Source organism: Melanerpes formicivorus, unplaced genomic scaffold (assembly GCF_026170545.1).
Source record: "Melanerpes formicivorus ecotype bairdi unplaced genomic scaffold, bMelFor1.0.p_v2 SCAF_2812, whole genome shotgun sequence".
NCBI lineage: Eukaryota > Metazoa > Chordata > Aves > Piciformes > Picidae > Melanerpes > Melanerpes formicivorus.
In genome coordinates, this window is record NW_027145163.1 from 1 (window position 1) to 16,687 (window position 16,687).

At 66.4% G+C, this 16,687-nt stretch overlaps 2 protein-coding genes across 2 annotated transcripts; one reads left to right on the forward strand and one right to left on the reverse strand.

The window, feature by feature from the left end:
- Nucleotides 1-1,570: 1,570 nt before the first annotated feature.
- On the reverse strand, nucleotides 1,571-6,551 carry LOC137461663 (voltage-dependent calcium channel beta subunit-associated regulatory protein-like; the record flags this gene model as incomplete). Its single annotated transcript, XM_068171336.1, is given in 17 exon segments — nucleotides 1,571-1,790; nucleotides 1,792-2,167; nucleotides 2,170-2,359; nucleotides 2,361-2,519; nucleotides 2,521-2,547; nucleotides 2,549-2,608; nucleotides 2,610-2,721; nucleotides 2,774-2,995; nucleotides 3,376-3,559; nucleotides 3,707-3,845; nucleotides 3,847-3,918; nucleotides 4,250-4,402; nucleotides 4,624-4,798; nucleotides 4,886-5,051; nucleotides 5,349-5,410; nucleotides 5,549-5,694; nucleotides 6,294-6,551. Coding segments are annotated over 17 exon segments (2,511 nt in total), but the record flags the coding sequence as incomplete, so codon positions are not given.
- Nucleotides 6,552-9,320: 2,769 nt separating this feature from the next.
- On the forward strand, nucleotides 9,321-13,359 carry LOC137461662 (ATP synthase subunit delta, mitochondrial-like). The gene is made up of 5 exons (XM_068171335.1): nucleotides 9,321-9,490; nucleotides 10,501-10,654; nucleotides 11,665-11,753; nucleotides 12,393-12,520; nucleotides 13,217-13,359. Exons 1-4 carry the CDS (start codon nucleotides 9,359-9,361, stop codon nucleotides 12,513-12,515), a joined length of 498 nt encoding a protein of 165 aa, XP_068027436.1. The 5' UTR covers nucleotides 9,321-9,358; the 3' UTR covers nucleotides 12,516-12,520; nucleotides 13,217-13,359.
- Nucleotides 13,360-16,687: the final 3,328 nt, after the last annotated feature.

Below are 16,687 nucleotides of genomic sequence, written 5' to 3' on the forward strand. Positions count from 1 at the left end.
CCTTTTTCCTCTCCTTCCTTTCCTCCCCCTTTTTCCTCTCCTTCCTTTCCTCCCCCCTTTTTCCTCTCCTTCCTTTCCTCCCCCTTTTTCCTCTCCTTCCTTTCCCCCCCCTTTTTTCTCTCCTTCCTTTCCTCCCCCTTTTTTTCTTCTCCCCTTTTTCCTTTTATTTTGGGCTATTTTTTAAAGAGAACCACCAATAAAGTGCAAAGGGCACAGAGGGTTTCATCTCCTTCCTCCCCCCCCCCAGCCTCTTCCAGGCTGCATCCTGCAGCACCCAGGGGAGGGATGTCTGTGTCCCTCCCCCCTCCCCTCCCCAGCAGACACAACCCGGGGTGGGGGGGAGGTAAGAAATGAGCTCAGAAGAGTCAGGTTCCGAGGTTGGTTTGGTTTCGGTTTGGTTTTCCTCTTCTCTTTATAGCTTTTTAAAAAGGCTGAGGGGGAAGTGAGTGCTTTGGACAGACTTTGCAGAGGGACTGGCATGCACTTGGGGGGGGGGGGGGATGGAGGGGTACAGGGGGGGTTGGAGGGGAGAGAGTGGGCTGGGGGTAACCCTGGCTGAGCCACGTTGACCCCCACCCCTTTGCCCACCTGCTGCTGAGTCTCCAGGTACCCCAGCTCAGATGGGTTCCTCTGTTTTTGGCTTGTTTTGGTTTGATGGTGGGGGGTGGGGGGTTCCCCCCCCCCCCCCCCCCCCCATGCTTTAAAACACAAAATAAAAACCCAATAAAAAGCTTGGGCCCAGCGCCCCCCCCCTCCCCTTCCCTGGTACCTCAGGAACGATCAATAAATAACCCTCAAGACCTTGTAAGCTTCTCCCCCACCCTGGGAGGGCAAGAGGGGGGGTGCAGAGCCCCTCGGGGGGGGGGGTGTCACCCATGGCACATGCTGCCCCCACGCTCTGCCATCACCCTGCCCACCCAGGCAGAGGGGGCAGCCCCCCACCCCTACGAGGGGGTATTTAGAGCAGGGGGCTGGGGGTGGTGTGGGGGGACAGGGTTGGTCCTGCCTCCCCAGCCTTCAGGACGCTGCTGTGGGGGTCCCCATCTCACCCATGCTGCCCCCCCCTCCATGGGGGATAAGAGCTCCTTGAGCATCCTGCTGCCCCCAGCCTCCCTTTTCCAGTTTAGATCCCAGGCTCCCTGCAGAACTAGGGCGGGGGGGGGAGCGGCTGTGGCTTAAGGAGGTGACTCCCCCGGCCCCAGCTAACTGCCCCCCGCCAAGGGCAGCACCGTGGCAGCAGGCCGGGGGCGGGGGGGGGGGAGGGGCGTGCCCAGCTCTGGCCCCCCTTCCTGGCGAGGCTGTTCCCCCGTTATTGCTTGTAAAATCCAGGGGGGAGCTGATCGGATCTGCTCCAGCTCTGCGGGGGCAGTCGGGGCCAGGCCCCAGCTGGGTTTGGAGCTTCGTCAGCAGAGTCCCTCGGTGCTGACGTCACTGCCCCCCGACCCCTCCCCGGGCACCCCCAGCCTGCGCCCTCCACCTGGCACCTCGCTCCCGGGAGCAAGGGGGCTCGGCCACCCCCACTCTGTCGGCCCCCACCACCACGGTTTGGGGGGGCGGGGGGGGTGCTTACAGCCAGGGGACCCCAAGTGCCCTCCTGGCCTTCTCGCGCCAGGGCCACCCTTCCTGCGGTGCCCCTGGGCACCGGCTCGGTCCCCACCGCCGGCAGCAGGAGGGGACGGACCCCGAAGCCCTGTGCCGGGGTCTCTGCCCCCCCCCGCGCTGGGCCTAGACAGGGCTGTGGTCGGGGGGGGGCGTCGCTGGTGGCCACGGCCACCATGTGCTGCTCGGCGCCGGCTCCCCGCCTCCCTCAGGTGCCCGTAGAGCCTCTCCTCCAGGCCCCCCGCGATCTTGTCCAGCAGCTCCGAACCGGAGCCCAGTCCCAAGCACCTCCCGGAACCGGGGCAGTCGCCGCCGCCGTCATCATCATCATCATTCCCCCCGGGGGGCTCGGAGCCTGCTTTGGGCTCGGGGGCCGCTTCTCCAGGCTCCTCCACGATCACCTGGATCTCAGGGTCGGGCAAAGGAGGTGCGCTGGGGACCCCTTCGGCCGCCTCGGCCGCCTCCTCGTCGGCGTTGCTGACGATGCGGGGCAGGGGGCTGTGGAAGCGAGAGTCCAGGGGGGAGTTGGCGCTGTCGCCGCGGCGCAGGGGCGTGCGGTGGCGCTCGGGGGTAGCGCACGCCGGGGGTCGCTGTACTGCTTGGTGTGCTGCCACTGCTTGCGCAGGTGCGTGCGGGAGCGGTGCTTGCCCCGCAGCGGGGACTCGTCGAACTGGGGGTCGTGGCGCACGAAGGCGTTGAACAGGGCGTCCGTCTTCTCGTCGATGCTGTAATCCCGCCGCGGCGTAGCCTCCCGCCCGGGGGAACATCTGACCGTAAGGGGACCAAGCCAGGGGGGCTGTGGGGACGCGGGGAGGACCCCCCCCCATCCCGCCCACGGCGCCCCAAGAGGTGGTCCCTTCCTCGTCTTCTTCCTCTTCTTCGTCCTCTTCCTCCTCGGGCTCCCTGCCCTCGAAGCTCTCGGAAGATGGTCCCTTTGCGCCCCGCGCTCGGTGAAGCAAATTCGCTTCTCGGAGGCCGTCTGGTCCTTGGGGGGTCCCTCCTCGCCCCCCCCGGCTGGGCGCCTCGATGGAGGCGTAGCCGCTGTCCATCTGCAGCAGCTTCCGAGTGCCGGGCTCCGAATCCTCCGACTTGGGCCGACCCCAGAGCTTCTCCTCGGGTGCCGGGCTCCGAATCCTCCGACTTGGGCCGACCCCAGAGCTTCTCCTCGGGGACTTCAGCCTCATCCAGGGAGGAAGAGGGGCAGGGCCCCACGCCGCCGGTGGAGGAGACGCTGTCCCCGCCGTCGCTGCGCACCGAGTCCTGGTCGTTGCTGCGCTCGGAGGAGGCGTAGAGCTCCAGCGAGGCGCGCAGGCTCCAGATGTCGTGGTAGGCGCTGGGCTGCTCCGGGACTCCGGCATCACCGGGGCTGCCCGCGGCCCCCTCGCCCGGCTCTAGCCTGCAGGCACCACCCGGGCGTCACGGCAGGGACCGGCAGGGGCCGGGAGGGACCCAGCCAGCAGCAGGCAGAAGTGCCAAGTGGGCACCCAACAGACTTCACAGGTGCCATGCAGTCCCCCTCGTGCTGTCCCCACCACGTACCCATGGCCCAACCCTGTACCCATGCCCCAACCACGTACCCATGGCCCAACCCTGTACCCATGCCCCAAACCACCCTCCCCCCCGCCAGACCCCTCACCCCCATCCCTGCCACCCCACCAAAGCCACTCCAAGGTGGGACCCCCCTCGCCATGCAGGGGGCATCGCAGGGTCCCTCGGTGCCTTCCCGGTGCCCAGCTCCCAGTGCCCACCCTGTCCCCTCTATCTACTGAAAAATACCTGCCGAGAGAGGGTGGGGGGCTGGCGGGGGCGGGCAGGAAGGGGCTGCTGGAAGGGTGGAAGGCGACGTCGTCGGTGTGGGCGATGTACTGGATGATGTCGGTCTGGTGCGGGTCCCGGTCCTCCTGGTCCATGCTCTCGCTGGCCGCCCTCTGCCGCTGGAACTGTCGCCTCTTGGGGGACCCTAGAGGGTGGCACAGGGCAGGGCTGAGGGAAGGGCGCAGATCCATCCCGGCAGAGCAAACAACCTCCTCCCCCCGCCCCGTACCGCTCAAGTGTTCCCAGCCCTGCGGGGCTATGCCCTGGACCTGCCCCCGCCCCCAGCTCCTACCTCTGGTATCCAGGCTGGATGCCCGCTGGGTGCTCTCCAGCTTCCACTTCTTGATCTTGAAGTAGGGGCTGGCCCCGTCCAGGCTGGCGTGGCGGCGCAGGCGGCTGAAGAACTGCAGGACTGGGCCCTGGGGGGGGGACCGGGGGGGACTCCCCGGGGCTGGCACTGACCACCCCAGACACCTTCCCACTCCTGGGCGCTGCTGATGGAAACTGGGGAGGATTGAGGGGGGCTGTGAGTGCCTGCTCAGCTCCAGGCACAGCCTCCCCACTCCCCCCCTGCCCCCCCCCCAGCCCCAGCTCTGCTCCTTTTGTCCGGTCCTGCCGAGCTGGGCTGCAGCAGATGCACAAATATCCCCCAGGGCAGGGGACAGGGAGGGGGGGCAGGGCCTATTTCCAGCTGGGTGCCCTGAGTCCTGGCATGGAGCACGGTGGGGGGGCAGACCTGGGGTGGGGGATGGGGGCAGGGAACTGCACAGGCTGCCAAGGCTGGAGATCTCCTTCCCCTGTCCGGTCCCACCCCCCACCCCGCCCCGGCACTCACCGAGGGGCCCTCCCCAGAGTCGGAGGAGGTGGTTGGGCTGGCCTCGGTGAAGCTGGTGTCCACGGTGGAGTTGTAGGTGTCCCCGGGCAGGGCAGAGCTGGGGCACACTGCATGGCTGGGGAGCGCCGGCTGGGGCAGGGCCCCCCCGGGGGACTGCAAGGCAGAGGGTGCTCAGGGAGGGGGCTTTGCACGAGGGCAGGGGAACTCCCCCCCACACGCACCCCCCACGTCCCTGCATCAAGCAATGCCCCAGCATTCCCACCCCAGGCCCGATGGTGCCTCCTCGGGGTGCCACGGGGTGCCCGGACCACTGTGCCCGCAGGGTGCCCCCATGCCCCCCAGGTCCCTCGCCCCGCGGGGTGCCGGTGGCTCACCTGGAAGATGGCGAGGCCGGGCTTGGCGGGGGGCAGGCGGGGGGTCATGGCCAGGCTGTTCTCGCTGGACTCACACTCGTGGATGGTGACGATCTTGAGGGCCGGCGGCGGGAGGTGCAGGTGCGTCAGGCGAGCGTTCTTCAGGTGGTGGAAGTCCCCCTCCGTCAGCGTGTACCTGCCGGGCACGGCTGCCTTAGGAGGGGCGGCCCCCTCCCCCCCACACACCTCCCCCAGGCATCCTGCCCCAGGAGCTGAGCTTCACCTCCTCCCCTTCTCCTGGGTCTTCTTGCCCTGGTCGAAGAGTGCAGCCTCGTTGAAGGAGACCCTGCGGGCAGTGGAGGAGCTGGAGGACAGGAAGCGTTCGCTCTCCGCATCCCGGCAGCTGGAGGAGGAGAGGCAGTCCGGGTCCTCCACTTTGATGGTGATATCTGCAGAGAGGCCTTGGTCAGCACCTGGGCTCTTCCCTGCCATGGTCCATGCCAGCTTCCCCAGCTGAGGCCTGGAACACTTGCTGCACTGCTGGGGTGTGTGTGTGTGGGGGGGGATCTCAATGCCAGCTCAGGGGTCCCTGTTCCTGACGCCCCCCAGGTCCCACACAGCCAGGGCACCGCTGGGGTGGATGATGGAGGTGTGTGGCCATCCCTGCCCCAGCGCTGGGGGCTGCAGCTGGGAGAGAGGAGGTCCTGGGGGGTGCTTCACTCCCTTCTGGGGGTGCTGGTACTCACCCTGGGCAGGCTGCGAGTCATCCAGGTAGGTGGTGGTGGTCTTCTCGGGGTCATCACTGGCTCTGCAGCAGGTAGTTGGAGGGTCAGTGTTACCTCATGCCAACCCCCTCCCCCACCCCCACCGACCCTCGCCTTCCCCTTTTCCCCGTGCCACAGGCCCCAGGGGGCACTCGTGGCCTGTCCCCAGGGCCCATCCCCACCTGGAGTGGCGGCGGTCAGCCTCGCAGCAGCGGCGGCAGACGATCAGGATGCCCGAGAGCAGCACCAGGGTACCGCCGATGAAGATGGAGAGCAGGGCCAGGAGCAGCACGTAGCCATCCTGGGGGGACACCTCGCCGGGCACCGCCTGCAGGGGGTTGGGGGGCACTCAGCTGGGGTTGGGGCTGGGGGGAGATGCACTGCCTGGCCCCAAACCCAAGCCCTGCCTCGCTGCTGGGGGGAGCCAGGGCTGACGCCGAGCTGCTCCCCCGCCACCCCCAGGCCTGCTGCCGGCTCCAGGGACCTGCCTTCACCAAGGCAACCGCGGCTGGGGGGGCAGAGCCGCCAGCAGCCCCCGCACCCAGCAGGGGTGGGGACAGAGATGGGACCCCAGCCCCGGCCCAGCCTCAGTGTGGGCTCAGCGTTGGTGTCCCTTTGGCCAGCAGCAGCGCCCAGGACCACTTAGACCCTCAGCATCCAGAGCATCTTTGAGGGCTGCAAAAGCATCTAGGGGGGGCACAGAGGGGACAGGGGGGGGTGTCACTCATCCCCGGGAATAGCAGAGCAGGGTGGGTGACAGTGGGACTGGGTTGCTGCTGCTCTCCCCACCTTGGCCCAGACCCCAAGCCCACAGCATCCGTTTCCCCCAGCTGCCCCCACACCGGAACGTGCATCCCCCATCCCCCCCTCCCGGGAGCCCGAGGAGGGCAGAGGCGGGCAGGGAACGGGCAGGGTGGTCCCGCTCACCGTGACGCTCTCCGTCGCGTTGTCCCAGGGTGTCGGGTCATCGCTCATGGTCCGTCCCGGCCCGAATGTGTCCTGGTGGGGTGGGGGAAGATAAGAGAGGAGGCACCGGGGCCGGGCTGGGGGCGGCGGGAGCGGCTCCTGCCCGGCCCCGGGCCCTGCCCGGGCACCGCGGTACGGAGCTGCCGGGAGGGACCGGGAGGGACCCGGGAGGGAGGGACCGGGATGGAGAGATGGAGAGAGGGAGGGGAGGGACCGGGATGAAGGGATGGAGGGAGGGTGTGGTCAGGAAGGAGGATGGAGGATGAGGGAGGGGGCGGAGGGTGTGGTCAGGAGGGATGGAGGGAAGCGCAGTCGGGGAGAAGCAGGGATGGGGAGAAGCAGGGATGGGGAGAAGCGGGGATGGGGAGAAGCAGGGATGGGGAGAAGCGGGGATGGGGAGAAGCGGGGATGGGGAGAAGCGGGGATGGGGAGAAGCGGGGATGGGGAGAAAGCGGCACGACCCCTGCCCCTCCCCGGGGACAGTCGCTGAGGTGGGACAAGCACTGCAATCACTCCACTCTCAGCCTCGGGGCTCCGTGGGGGGCAGACCCCCGACCCGGAGCCCCACACCGGCAGCCCCACGCTCCCCATGCCGGTCCCAGTGGCAAGAACTGGCTCGGGGAGTCCTGGCCCTGCCCCTGGCGCGGGGGGGTCGCAAGGGTGGAGGTGACATCGTTCCACAGGAGCTGTCCCCGAGGAGCCGACACGCAGCCCCCCCAGCACTGCTGGGGTCCGGGCTGTCCACGGGAGCTTGGGGGGTGGGGGGGGGGGAGTGTCGTGGGGGGGAACAGCAGTCGGGCATCCCGGCAGGGCAGGGTGACAGATGGCTGCCCCACGCCTCATGTCAAGGGAGCTGGCGTGGGTGTCGCCGGAGCTCGGTGGGTGACGCTTCTGAGTCAGCTCCGTCACCGGCTGTCCCCGCGCGGGAGGGGACGGGGCCGCCGAGGGGCCCGAGGGGGATGGGGCGGTGATGAAAAAGGGACTGGGGGACACACACCTGGGTGCCCACCCCCCCGGTTTAACGCCGGCCGAGACCCCCTTCCGCTCAGCCCTTCCCGTGCAGGTTCCCGGAGGGCTCCTCCCGGGGGCTTCCGAGATCCCATCGCGGGTCCGTGTGGGGCTGAGCAGAGTGGGCTGATACCGGTGAGGGAGTGAGACGTACTGGTGTGGGGATGGGCGACGCTGGTGCCGGGGGGGGCGCTTGGAAACCTCTCAAAATCAGGTCAGCAAAAAAATGTGAATGGAGCCACCGGGGGCGGTGTTGGGGGGGGGGGGGGGAAGCCACTGTCGGGGACAGCGCCGGGGGTGACCCTGTCATCGGTGACGTCTGCGCTTCACGGGGCTGGGGGCAGCCCTGTCACGGGCCGGGGTACGCATCCCTCGGGGGGACTCCGGAGTGCTGGGGACCACCCGGGGCAAAGACAACCCCTCCGCACACGCCCTCGGGTATCTCCCAGCTGCTGGGCAGCGCGGGGCGATGTGAACCCCCTCCGGGGGCAGGAGAAGGGGGTGGGGGACCCTCCTCTGGCCCCCAGCATTTTTGGGGACGCCGGGCATAGGGAGGACCCCGGACGAGGGTCTGCAGAGCCAGGCGGGGTGGGCACCCCACGGGCGGGATCCCTGCGTGGCACCCTCAGGCCTGAGCCGGGGGGGCGTGGGGGGGGGGGCAGGAAGAATGTCCCTGCTGTTCCCCATCATGGTGGAATCCTGTCTCCATGGCGACCCGGCGGGAACAGGCCGGCCATTGTCTGGAGGAGGGGGGCCGGTCCCCAGGGCTGTCCCCCTTGGCTGGGCGACACGGGGCTGGGACACGGGGTCGCTGCCGGGTGCCAGGGGCTGGGGGAGTTTGGGGCAGTGGGACCCTGGTGCCGCCGCGCTTCTGCACGTGGGAGCCCATGGGAGGGGGCACGGGGAAGGGGGAGAGGGGGACGGGAGGTTGTGTTCCCCACGCGCGTGTATGTCCTGGGGGGTAGAGAGGGTTAAGGAACTCCTCTTCGTGATCCCCCCCGAACCATCCCGGTGGTGAGGAATGCACGCAGGGATGTGGGGCAGGGATGTGGATGGAGGATGCAGGGAAGGATGTGGGGCAGGGATGCAGGCAGGGATGCAGGCAGGGATGTGGGGCGGGGATGGAGGCTGTGGGGCAGGGATGTGGGAGGAGGATGCGGGCAGGGCAGTGGGGCGGGGATGCGGGCAGGGCTGCAGGCAAGGCTGGTGACAGCAAGGCAGGAGGCTCCGGGACCTCCGGGCGCGGTGGGGCGTGATGGGGGCTCCCCTCGGCTGCGGCTGTCGCGATAGGGGCTGTTGCGAGGCGGCGGGGCCAGACACTCACCTACAACCGGGACCGGGGCTCCATCGCCGCCGCTGCGCTCGGTGCGGCCCCGGGATTTATGAATGAACCGGAGCCGCCCCCCGCGCGGCGCGGGCGTCACGTGGGGACAGGGGCTGCCCCAAGCCCTGCCTGCACCACAGCCCTGCCTGCATCAGCCCTGCCTGCACCACAGATCCCTACCTGCACCCACAAATCCCTGCCTTCATCACAGCCCTGCCTGCGCCACAAATCCCTGCCTGAACCACAAATCCCTGCCTGAACCACAACTCCCAGCCTGAACCACAGCCCTGCCTGAACCACAGCCCTGCCTGAGCCACAACCCTGCCCGCACCGTGCCCTGCCCGCACCAGCCCTGCCTGCACCCAGCCGGGGCCGCCCCAGCCCCTGCTGTCCGCCCGGAGAGAGGTCGCAGGCTGGGGAAGCCTCCTGCGCTGCAGTCCCACACACACACACTCCCCGCCCCGGACCGAGTCGTCCCTAACCCGAGGAGGACTCGGGGTGTGGTGGTAAAGAACTACCGATCCCGTGATGCTCTCCGTCGCACACGGATGACGTCATTGGCGCTCGCCGCCCGCTGCCCCACGGGCTGTGTAGTCTGGCTGCGGCGCGGCGCACGCCGGGAGCTGTGGCCCCGCCCCCGCCAGGCCTGGCCCCGCCCCGCGCCGCCCGCTCGTCCTTGCCCGCCGCCGCCGCCATGTTCCGCGCCCGCCGTCTCCTCCTCCGCCTCGCCGCCCGCCCGCTGCTGCCGCCGCCCCATGCCCGCGGCTATGCCGAGCCCGCCGCCGGGCCGGCCGCCATGGCCTTCACCTTCGCCTCGCCCACGCAGGTAGCCGCTGGGCCCAGCCCCGGCCGGCCGAACCGGGACCTCCCCCCCGGCTGCGGGCCTCGAGGCGAGGCCTGCGGAGCCGCCGCCGGGGCTGGAGCGGGAGCGAGTGCCCCTGGGGCCGGCAAGGAGCGGGACCGGGGGAAGCGGCGGGACCGGGGGACGGAGTCCCTGGGGCTGGGAAGGGTCCCGGTGCGGAGCAGGGTGGTGCGGTGTGAGGGCTGCGCCGTGCCGCCTGCCGCTCCCGCTGTGCTGTCACCGGCCCTGCCCTTGGCCCTGACCTCGGGCCCTGGCCGTGACCTCGGGCCCTGGCTCTCCTCTGCCGAGATCCTCTCCCGGGCCGGCCGCTCCTTTCTCCCTTCGCCCGCTGCAGCGCCGCCGGGGCCCGCGGGGTGACGTTCTTGCTCTTCCAGCCCCGGCCCCCGGTCCTCCCGGAGCCGCTCTTGGGGCCCCCGCCAGCCCGGGGCAGTTTCTTGGCCGCGCTCCCGGGAGCGGGACCCAGCTTCTGCCTGCCCCGGCCCCGGGCTGCCCCGGGCGGCGGCGGGGCTCAGCGGTGTGCCAGGGCAGGGCGCCGGGTGCGAGCAGGATGGGTGCTGTGCGGGACGGCGCGGTGCCGGCTGGCGGCAGGGGCTCGCTGCGCCCTGCCCGGCTGCGCCCTGCCCGGCTGCGCCCTGCCCGGCTGCGCCCTGCCCGGCTGCGCCCTGCCCCGGCTGCGCCCTTCTCCTCTCGCCCACTCCCGGCTCCGTCTGCCGCCTCCCTGCCGCCGCCACCGCGCCGCTCCCGAGCCTCCCGGCGCTTTCCCACTCCCTCTTGCCAGGACCCTTCCTCCAAAGCCCGGCCCTGCTCCCGCCCTGTGACGGGTCAGGGTGTCCTGGTTGCGCCTTGCTGGGTGGCAAACCCTTGGGCTGCGCCCTCAGGGTGGGAGCAGGTTGCCCAGCGTGGCCGGGGAGCTGCTTCTCTCCTTCCCTCCCCCCCTGGGGACTGGTGCCATCTGCTCTGCCCTCCCTCTGCAGGTGTTTTACAACGGTGCCAACGTGAAGCAGGTGGATGTGCCCACTCTGACAGGCTCCTTTGGCATCCTGGCCTCTCATGTGCCCACCCTGCAGGTCCTCAGGCCAGGAGTTGTGACAGTCTATGCTGAGGATGGCACAGCCACCAAGTACTTTGGTAAGTCCACCTGGGGAGGAGGGAGACCACCTGGGGAGGGGTCTCACCGTGCTGCATGCTGCCAGCCAAGGTGGATATGCCCCCCGGGGGGGGCACTTGTAAGGATTTCTGCTTTCCCAAGGGCTGCTCTGCAGGGCCAAACTGGTTGGACTGGATGATACCCAGAGGTTCCTTCCAGTCCCCACCACCACGCTGGGATTCTGTGATTAGAGGCTCCTGGGTCAGGTTTTGTTGCTTCTGCTCAGCCACCTGCTGCTGTAGCTTCCCTTTTGGTAGGAGCTGAGTTCCCTGCTGGGCTTGGGAAAGGTTCCAGGAGAGCACTGAGGTTTTGTTTTGACTAAGGGATGGTGGAGGTCATGGGGATGAGCTCTCCAGCACTGTCCTGAGCGTGGAGCTCCAGAGGAGGTCCATCTGAGGAGGTTCCACCCTCTGCTCTGCCCTGGTGAGACCTCACCTGGAATGCTGCAGCCAGTTCTGGGCTCCCCAGTTTAGGAGGGACAGAGATCTGCTGGAGAGAGTCCAAGGTGAAGCTGCTGAAGGGACTGGAGCACTGCCTGATGAGGAGAGGCTGAGAGCCCTGGGGCTGTTCAGTCTGGAGAGGAGAAGACTGAGAGGGGATTTGATCAATGCTTATCAATATCTGAGGGCTGGGGGTCAGGAGGGGGGGGACAGACTCTGCTCAGCTGCACCCTGGGATAGGCTAAGGGGCAGTGGATACAAATTGAAGCCCAGGAGGTTCCACCTCAACATCAGGAGGAACTTCTTCACTGTGAGAGTCACAGAGCCCTGGAGCAGGCTGCCCAGAGGGGTTGCGGAGTCTCCTCTGGAGCCTTTCCAGCCCTGCCTGGATGTGTTCCTGTGTGACCTCTGCTGGATTCTATGCTCCTGCTCTGGCAGGGGGGGGTTGGACTCGATGACCTTCAGAGAGGTCCCTTCTGACCCCTAAGATCCTGTGTGATGCTGTGACCTGCAGCCCTGCCTGACCCTGCCCTGCTCTCCTGCCTCCGCAGTGAGCAGCGGCTCCGTCACGGTGAACGCGGACTCCACCGTGCAGGTGCTGGCAGAGGAGGCAGTGACAATGGACATGCTGGACCTGGCTGTGAGTATCCTGTGAGCTCCTTCCTGCAGCAGGGATCTGCTCCCTTGCCTCCAGATCCTTCTGGGGCTGTAGGGAAGCGTGCCCAGGCCCTGCCCATGCCGTTGAGCGGGCTGCCCGGGGGAGGCGGTGGGGTCACCGGCCCCGGAGGTGTTCGGAGGAGGTGTGGCCCTGGCACTTGGGAGCATGGTTTAATGGTCATGGTGGTGGTGGTGGATTGCTGGCTGGACTCAGTGATCTTAGAGGTCTTTTCCAAGCCAAACAATTCTATGATTCACCCTGAGCTTCCCCATCACCTGCTGCTGAGGGTCAAAGTCCCAGGGCTCCTCCTGGGTGACCTCTCCGCAGGCTGTGCAGTCACCACCCCTTCTGCAGGCCACTTCCCTCCCCTCAGACAGGTGCTGATCTCGCCCCTCTCCACCCCTCTCCACCCCTCTTGCTCCCCAGATCAGCATTTTCCCAGCAGGGCCTGCTGATAAGGGCTCAGCCGGTCTGTGGGGCCCCTGTGCGTGGGGTAACAGCTGCAGGGAGGGAAAGGGAGGAGTGAGAAGGGAGAGGCTGACTCACAGGTGGGCTGTGGGACAGGTCAGCTGCCCTGTGGTGGGCTCCCAGTGACACATCCCTTGTGCTCTCGTCTTCAAGACTGCAAAATCAAACCTGGAGAAGGCAGTTTCAGAGATGGCTGCGGCGGCTGATGAGGCAGCTAAAGCAGAAGCTCAGATTAAAGTAGAAGCCAATGAAGCCCTTGTGAAAGCCCTGGAGTGATCCAGGTGAGTGGCACCTCTGTCCCAGCTGAGGTGACCAACCCCTGCCACCTGCTTCCCCTGGCAGCCCCCAGGCTGGTGGGGGAGGGGAAGGGCTTTGTGTTGGGGTTTCAGGGGGCGGTGACACAAAAGCTTTCCCTTTTCTGGGCTCCCCCACTCTGTAAAGGGCTTGTGGAGGCTCTTGGGATGGCAGCAGGGCCTGGTGCCACCCTGGGCCACTCTGCCAGGGGCTGGGAGCCTGCTGGGGCTGTGCTGCTGCCAGGGAGAGCTGCAGGCATCTCGAGGGGGGCCAGGAGAGGGCAGGATGTGGCCTCTGCTCCATGCACCCTTGGAAAACAAACAGCTCCTGCCTCAGGGTGGGCAAGGCCAAGCTGCTGACCCTTGTGGCCCCTTTTCCCTGCTAAAACTCTGCCTCATGCCTCATCTTCCCACGTGCTGGCAGCTGGGACACTGAGCTGTGCCTGGCAGGTGAGTCACCCAAAGCCTCTCCTGGAGCAGGCAGGGCAGCAGCTTCCCCCCTTCCCCTCTGGTCCTTCTGCTCTTTGGCCAGCGAGGTCAGGTCCAGGAGGGCTGCTGCCTCTTGTTTGCTCCTGGTGCCTTAACAGCCCAAGCCAGCAGCCAAGCCCTGGGAGCAGGCTCCAGTGCTCTACCCCAGCCCAGCCCTGCTGCAAACCAACCCAGACTCCACCTCTTGTGTTGCAGGAATCCCACGGCCGGCGCAGAGAAGCCCTTGGGGGTTGTCCTCCGTGTCCTGGCTTCCCCCCCCACCCCGACCTTGTGCAGATGGAGAGGGACAAAGGGAGGAGGAGAGCAGGCTCTGAGCAATTAAAAGGAGATGAAATCCCTGCTGGCAGCACTTTGCCTTCTTCCCAGGCAGCAGACCTCGGCTCACACTGCGCCCAGGGCTGCCTGCCCGTGGGCAGCACCTGCCCTGCGCCAGGGCTCTTGCTCTGGGGGGGGGTCCAATTCCCTCAGGGAAAAGGGGACATGCCCCTCCCCCAGTCCTGTCCTGGGGATTCACCTGCTGGAGGTAGCTCAGGCAGATTTTCTAACCCCCTGCCTGTGCTGTCAGCCACCTGCACTAATCCAGGGGACAGCAGGATTAGGGCACCCACAGGGCAGCCACAGGTCTGTGCCAGGGCTGCTGTCTTGCCTCCCCCATGCCCCATCCCGGCCCTGCTGCTGCAGGATTCACCTCAGCTGAGCTCTTCCTTCTCAAGCTCCTCTTCCAGAACACTTCCAGCTCTTGCAAAGTGGAGCCCAGGAAGTTCCACTTCAACCTGAGGAGAAGCTTCTCTGGGTGTGAGGCTGCTGGAGGCCTGCAGCAGGCTGCCCAGGGAGGTTGTGGAGTCTCCTCCTCTGGAGACATTCAAGACTCATCTGGATTCCTCCCTGTGTGACCTGCCCTGGGTGATGCTGCTTTGGCAGGGGGTGGTTGGACTCAGTGATCTCCAGAGATCCCTTTCATCCTCTACCACTCTGTGATTCATGCTCCTCCTTGCAGCTGGACAGCAGCTGCCTGGGCTCTGCCCCATTCCCCTGCTGCTGCATTTCCATAGAGCCTGGGGAACTTCCCCTGCCCTGTTCCTTGGAGCTGGCCTTGGTGTGGAGAGGCAAGCAGCTGGGTGGGGAGTCCTCCCTGCACCCCTGTGCGTTGGGGGTGGCTGCTGAGGCTCTGCTGAAGCTGCTGCTTGCCTGGGGGCTTGTGAGCTGGCCAAGGAGGCTGCCCTGGGCTGCAGGCAGCTAGCTGGGAGGAGCTGGGAGGTGCTGGTGTGTCTGCAGGGAGCTCGCCGGTCCCCACACGCCTCCAGAAGCAGCAGCAGTGCTGGGAAGGAGCAGGTTGGAGCCAGGGGCAGGTTCTGCCTGTGCCAGACACCCAGGGACCTGTCTTGCCAGCAGCACCATCTGCTGCCAGGCTCCTTGCTCGCTGCCATCCTCCCTGCCTCTCCCTGGAGGGAGTTTTGGGCTCTCTCTGGAGCACAGCCCCCACGCCGTGGGCTCACCAGCTGAGACAGCCGCTGCCCCCCCGTGGCATGTGGGGCTGCAGCCCCTCCACCTGGCTCTGATGCCCTTTTGCCTGCACTCTCCCAGCCTGCCACCACACACTGGCCCTCCTGTGTGGACAGCAGGCCCAGCCTCCTGCCTGCCCTCCCCGTGGGCCGCCAGCTTGGCTGCCTGCTGCTCCCGGAGCAGGGGCAAGGCTATTTCTGGCCGCTGCCACCCAGGATGTAATCTTGGCTGCCTCCTTCTCCTCACCACCACCACCACCACCTCCTCCTCCCCCTCCTCTCGCTCCCTCTGTCTCTCCCCTCCCTCCCTTCACCGAGGGATCAAAAATAGTGCCTCTGGTGTTAAATTTCTCACTCTGGAGCTTATTAAAAGCCTTCAGCGTGCCTGACGCCGGAGCCCAGCGACGTCCCAGCCTCTGGGGCTGCTCCACTGCCTTGCAGTGCTGCCTTTATTCTCCCTTCTGCCCCCCCCCCCCCCGGGGTCCTTTGCCTCCCCCCCCACCGGGTTCCTTTGTGCCCCCCCCCCTTTCTTTTCTCCTTCTTCCCCCCCCCTTTCTTTTCTCCTTCTTCCCCCCCCTTTCTTTTCTCCTTCTTCCCCCCCCCTTTCTTTTCTCCTTCTTCCCCCCCCTTTCTTTTCTCCTTCTTCCCCCCCCTTTCTTTTCTCCTTCTTCCCCCCCCTTTCTTTTCTCCTTCTTCCCCCCCCTTTCTTTTCTCCTTCTTCCCCCCCCTTTCTTTTCTCCTTCTTCCCCCCCCTTTCTTTTCTCCTTCTTCCCCCCCCTTTCTTTTCTCCTTCTTCCCCCCCTTTCTTTTCTCCTTCTTCCCCCCCCTTTCTTTTCTCCTTCTTCCCCCCCTTTCTTTTCTCCTTCTTCCCCCCCCTTTCTTTTCTCCTTCTTCCCCCCCCTTTCTTTTCTCCTTCTTCCCCCCCCTTTCTTTTCTCCTTCTTCCCCCCCCTTTCTTTTCTCCTTCTTCCCCCCCCTTTCTTTTCTCCTTCTTCCCCCCCCTTTCTTTTCTCCTTCTTCCCCCCCCTTTCTTTTCTCCTTCTTCCCCCCCCTTTCTTTTCTCCTTCTTCCCCCCCCTTTCTTTTCTCCTTCTTCCCCCCCCTTTCTTTTCTCCTTCTTCCCCCCCCTTTCTTTTCTCCTTCTTCCCCCCCCTTTCTTTTCTCCTTCTTCCCCCCCCTTTCTTTTCTCCTTCTTCCCCCCCCTTTCTTTTCTCCTTCTTCCCCCCCCTTTCTTTTCTCCTTCTTCCCCCCCCTTTCTTTTCTCCTTCTTCCCCCCCCTTTCTTTTCTCCTTCTTCCCCCCCCTTTCTTTTCTCCTTCTTCCCCCCCCTTTCTTTTCTCCTTCTTCCCCCCCCTTTCTTTTCTCCTTCCCCTCCTCCCCTTTCTTTTCTCTTCGTCCTCCCCCCCCCTTCTTTTTCGGGGGCCGCCCCCCCCCTTTTTTTTTCCCCTCCAAAGGTCACGCGTTGTGCCTCGCCTGAGCAAAGCCTCAGAGGCAGAGCCAGTGCTAATTAAAACGTCTGGGGAATAGCTGGGGACAGAGGAGCAGCAGCTCCGCTGCCTCTTCCGCTCGCTGCCGCTCTCCCCTCTCCCCGCTTTCTATTCCCGGCACCGCCGCACGCCGCCGCCCGCTCTGACGGAAGGTGCTTGGCTTTTTTTGGGGGGGGGAGGGGGAAGGGGAGGTTGGTTGTTGGCTTTTTTGTGTGTGTGTGTGTATTTTTTTCGCTTTATTTCATCTAATGGAAGCGCGTTGGCGAGGCCGGGAAGCTGGGGAAACGGCCAGCTGCTATTTTTAGGCTGGGAAAGAAGTGTCTCCGTCAGCGTCCTCTCACCAGCTCCTTCCCACTGCCTCCCGCCAGCGCTGCCGGTGGGGAAGGGCCGGGGGAGGGGAGGAAGGGAGGAGGGGTGGCAGCACTCGGGCCGTGCCCACCCCTCGCGCGGTGCCCTTGGCTGTGGTGCCTGCTGGGACTTGTAGTCTGGTTTGGAGAGGGGGGAGCGGCCAGGACACGCGTGTGTCCACCCGCGGGTGGCTGAGGGAGGGAGCCCAAGGTCCCTACCCCCAAGAGGTGGCAGTGACCCCCTCAGGCTGCACCACCACCACCCCCCGAGCGGGGTGTGGGGAAAGGGCTTTTCCCCAAACCCCACTCTGCCAACCCGCTGGCACTGCCAGG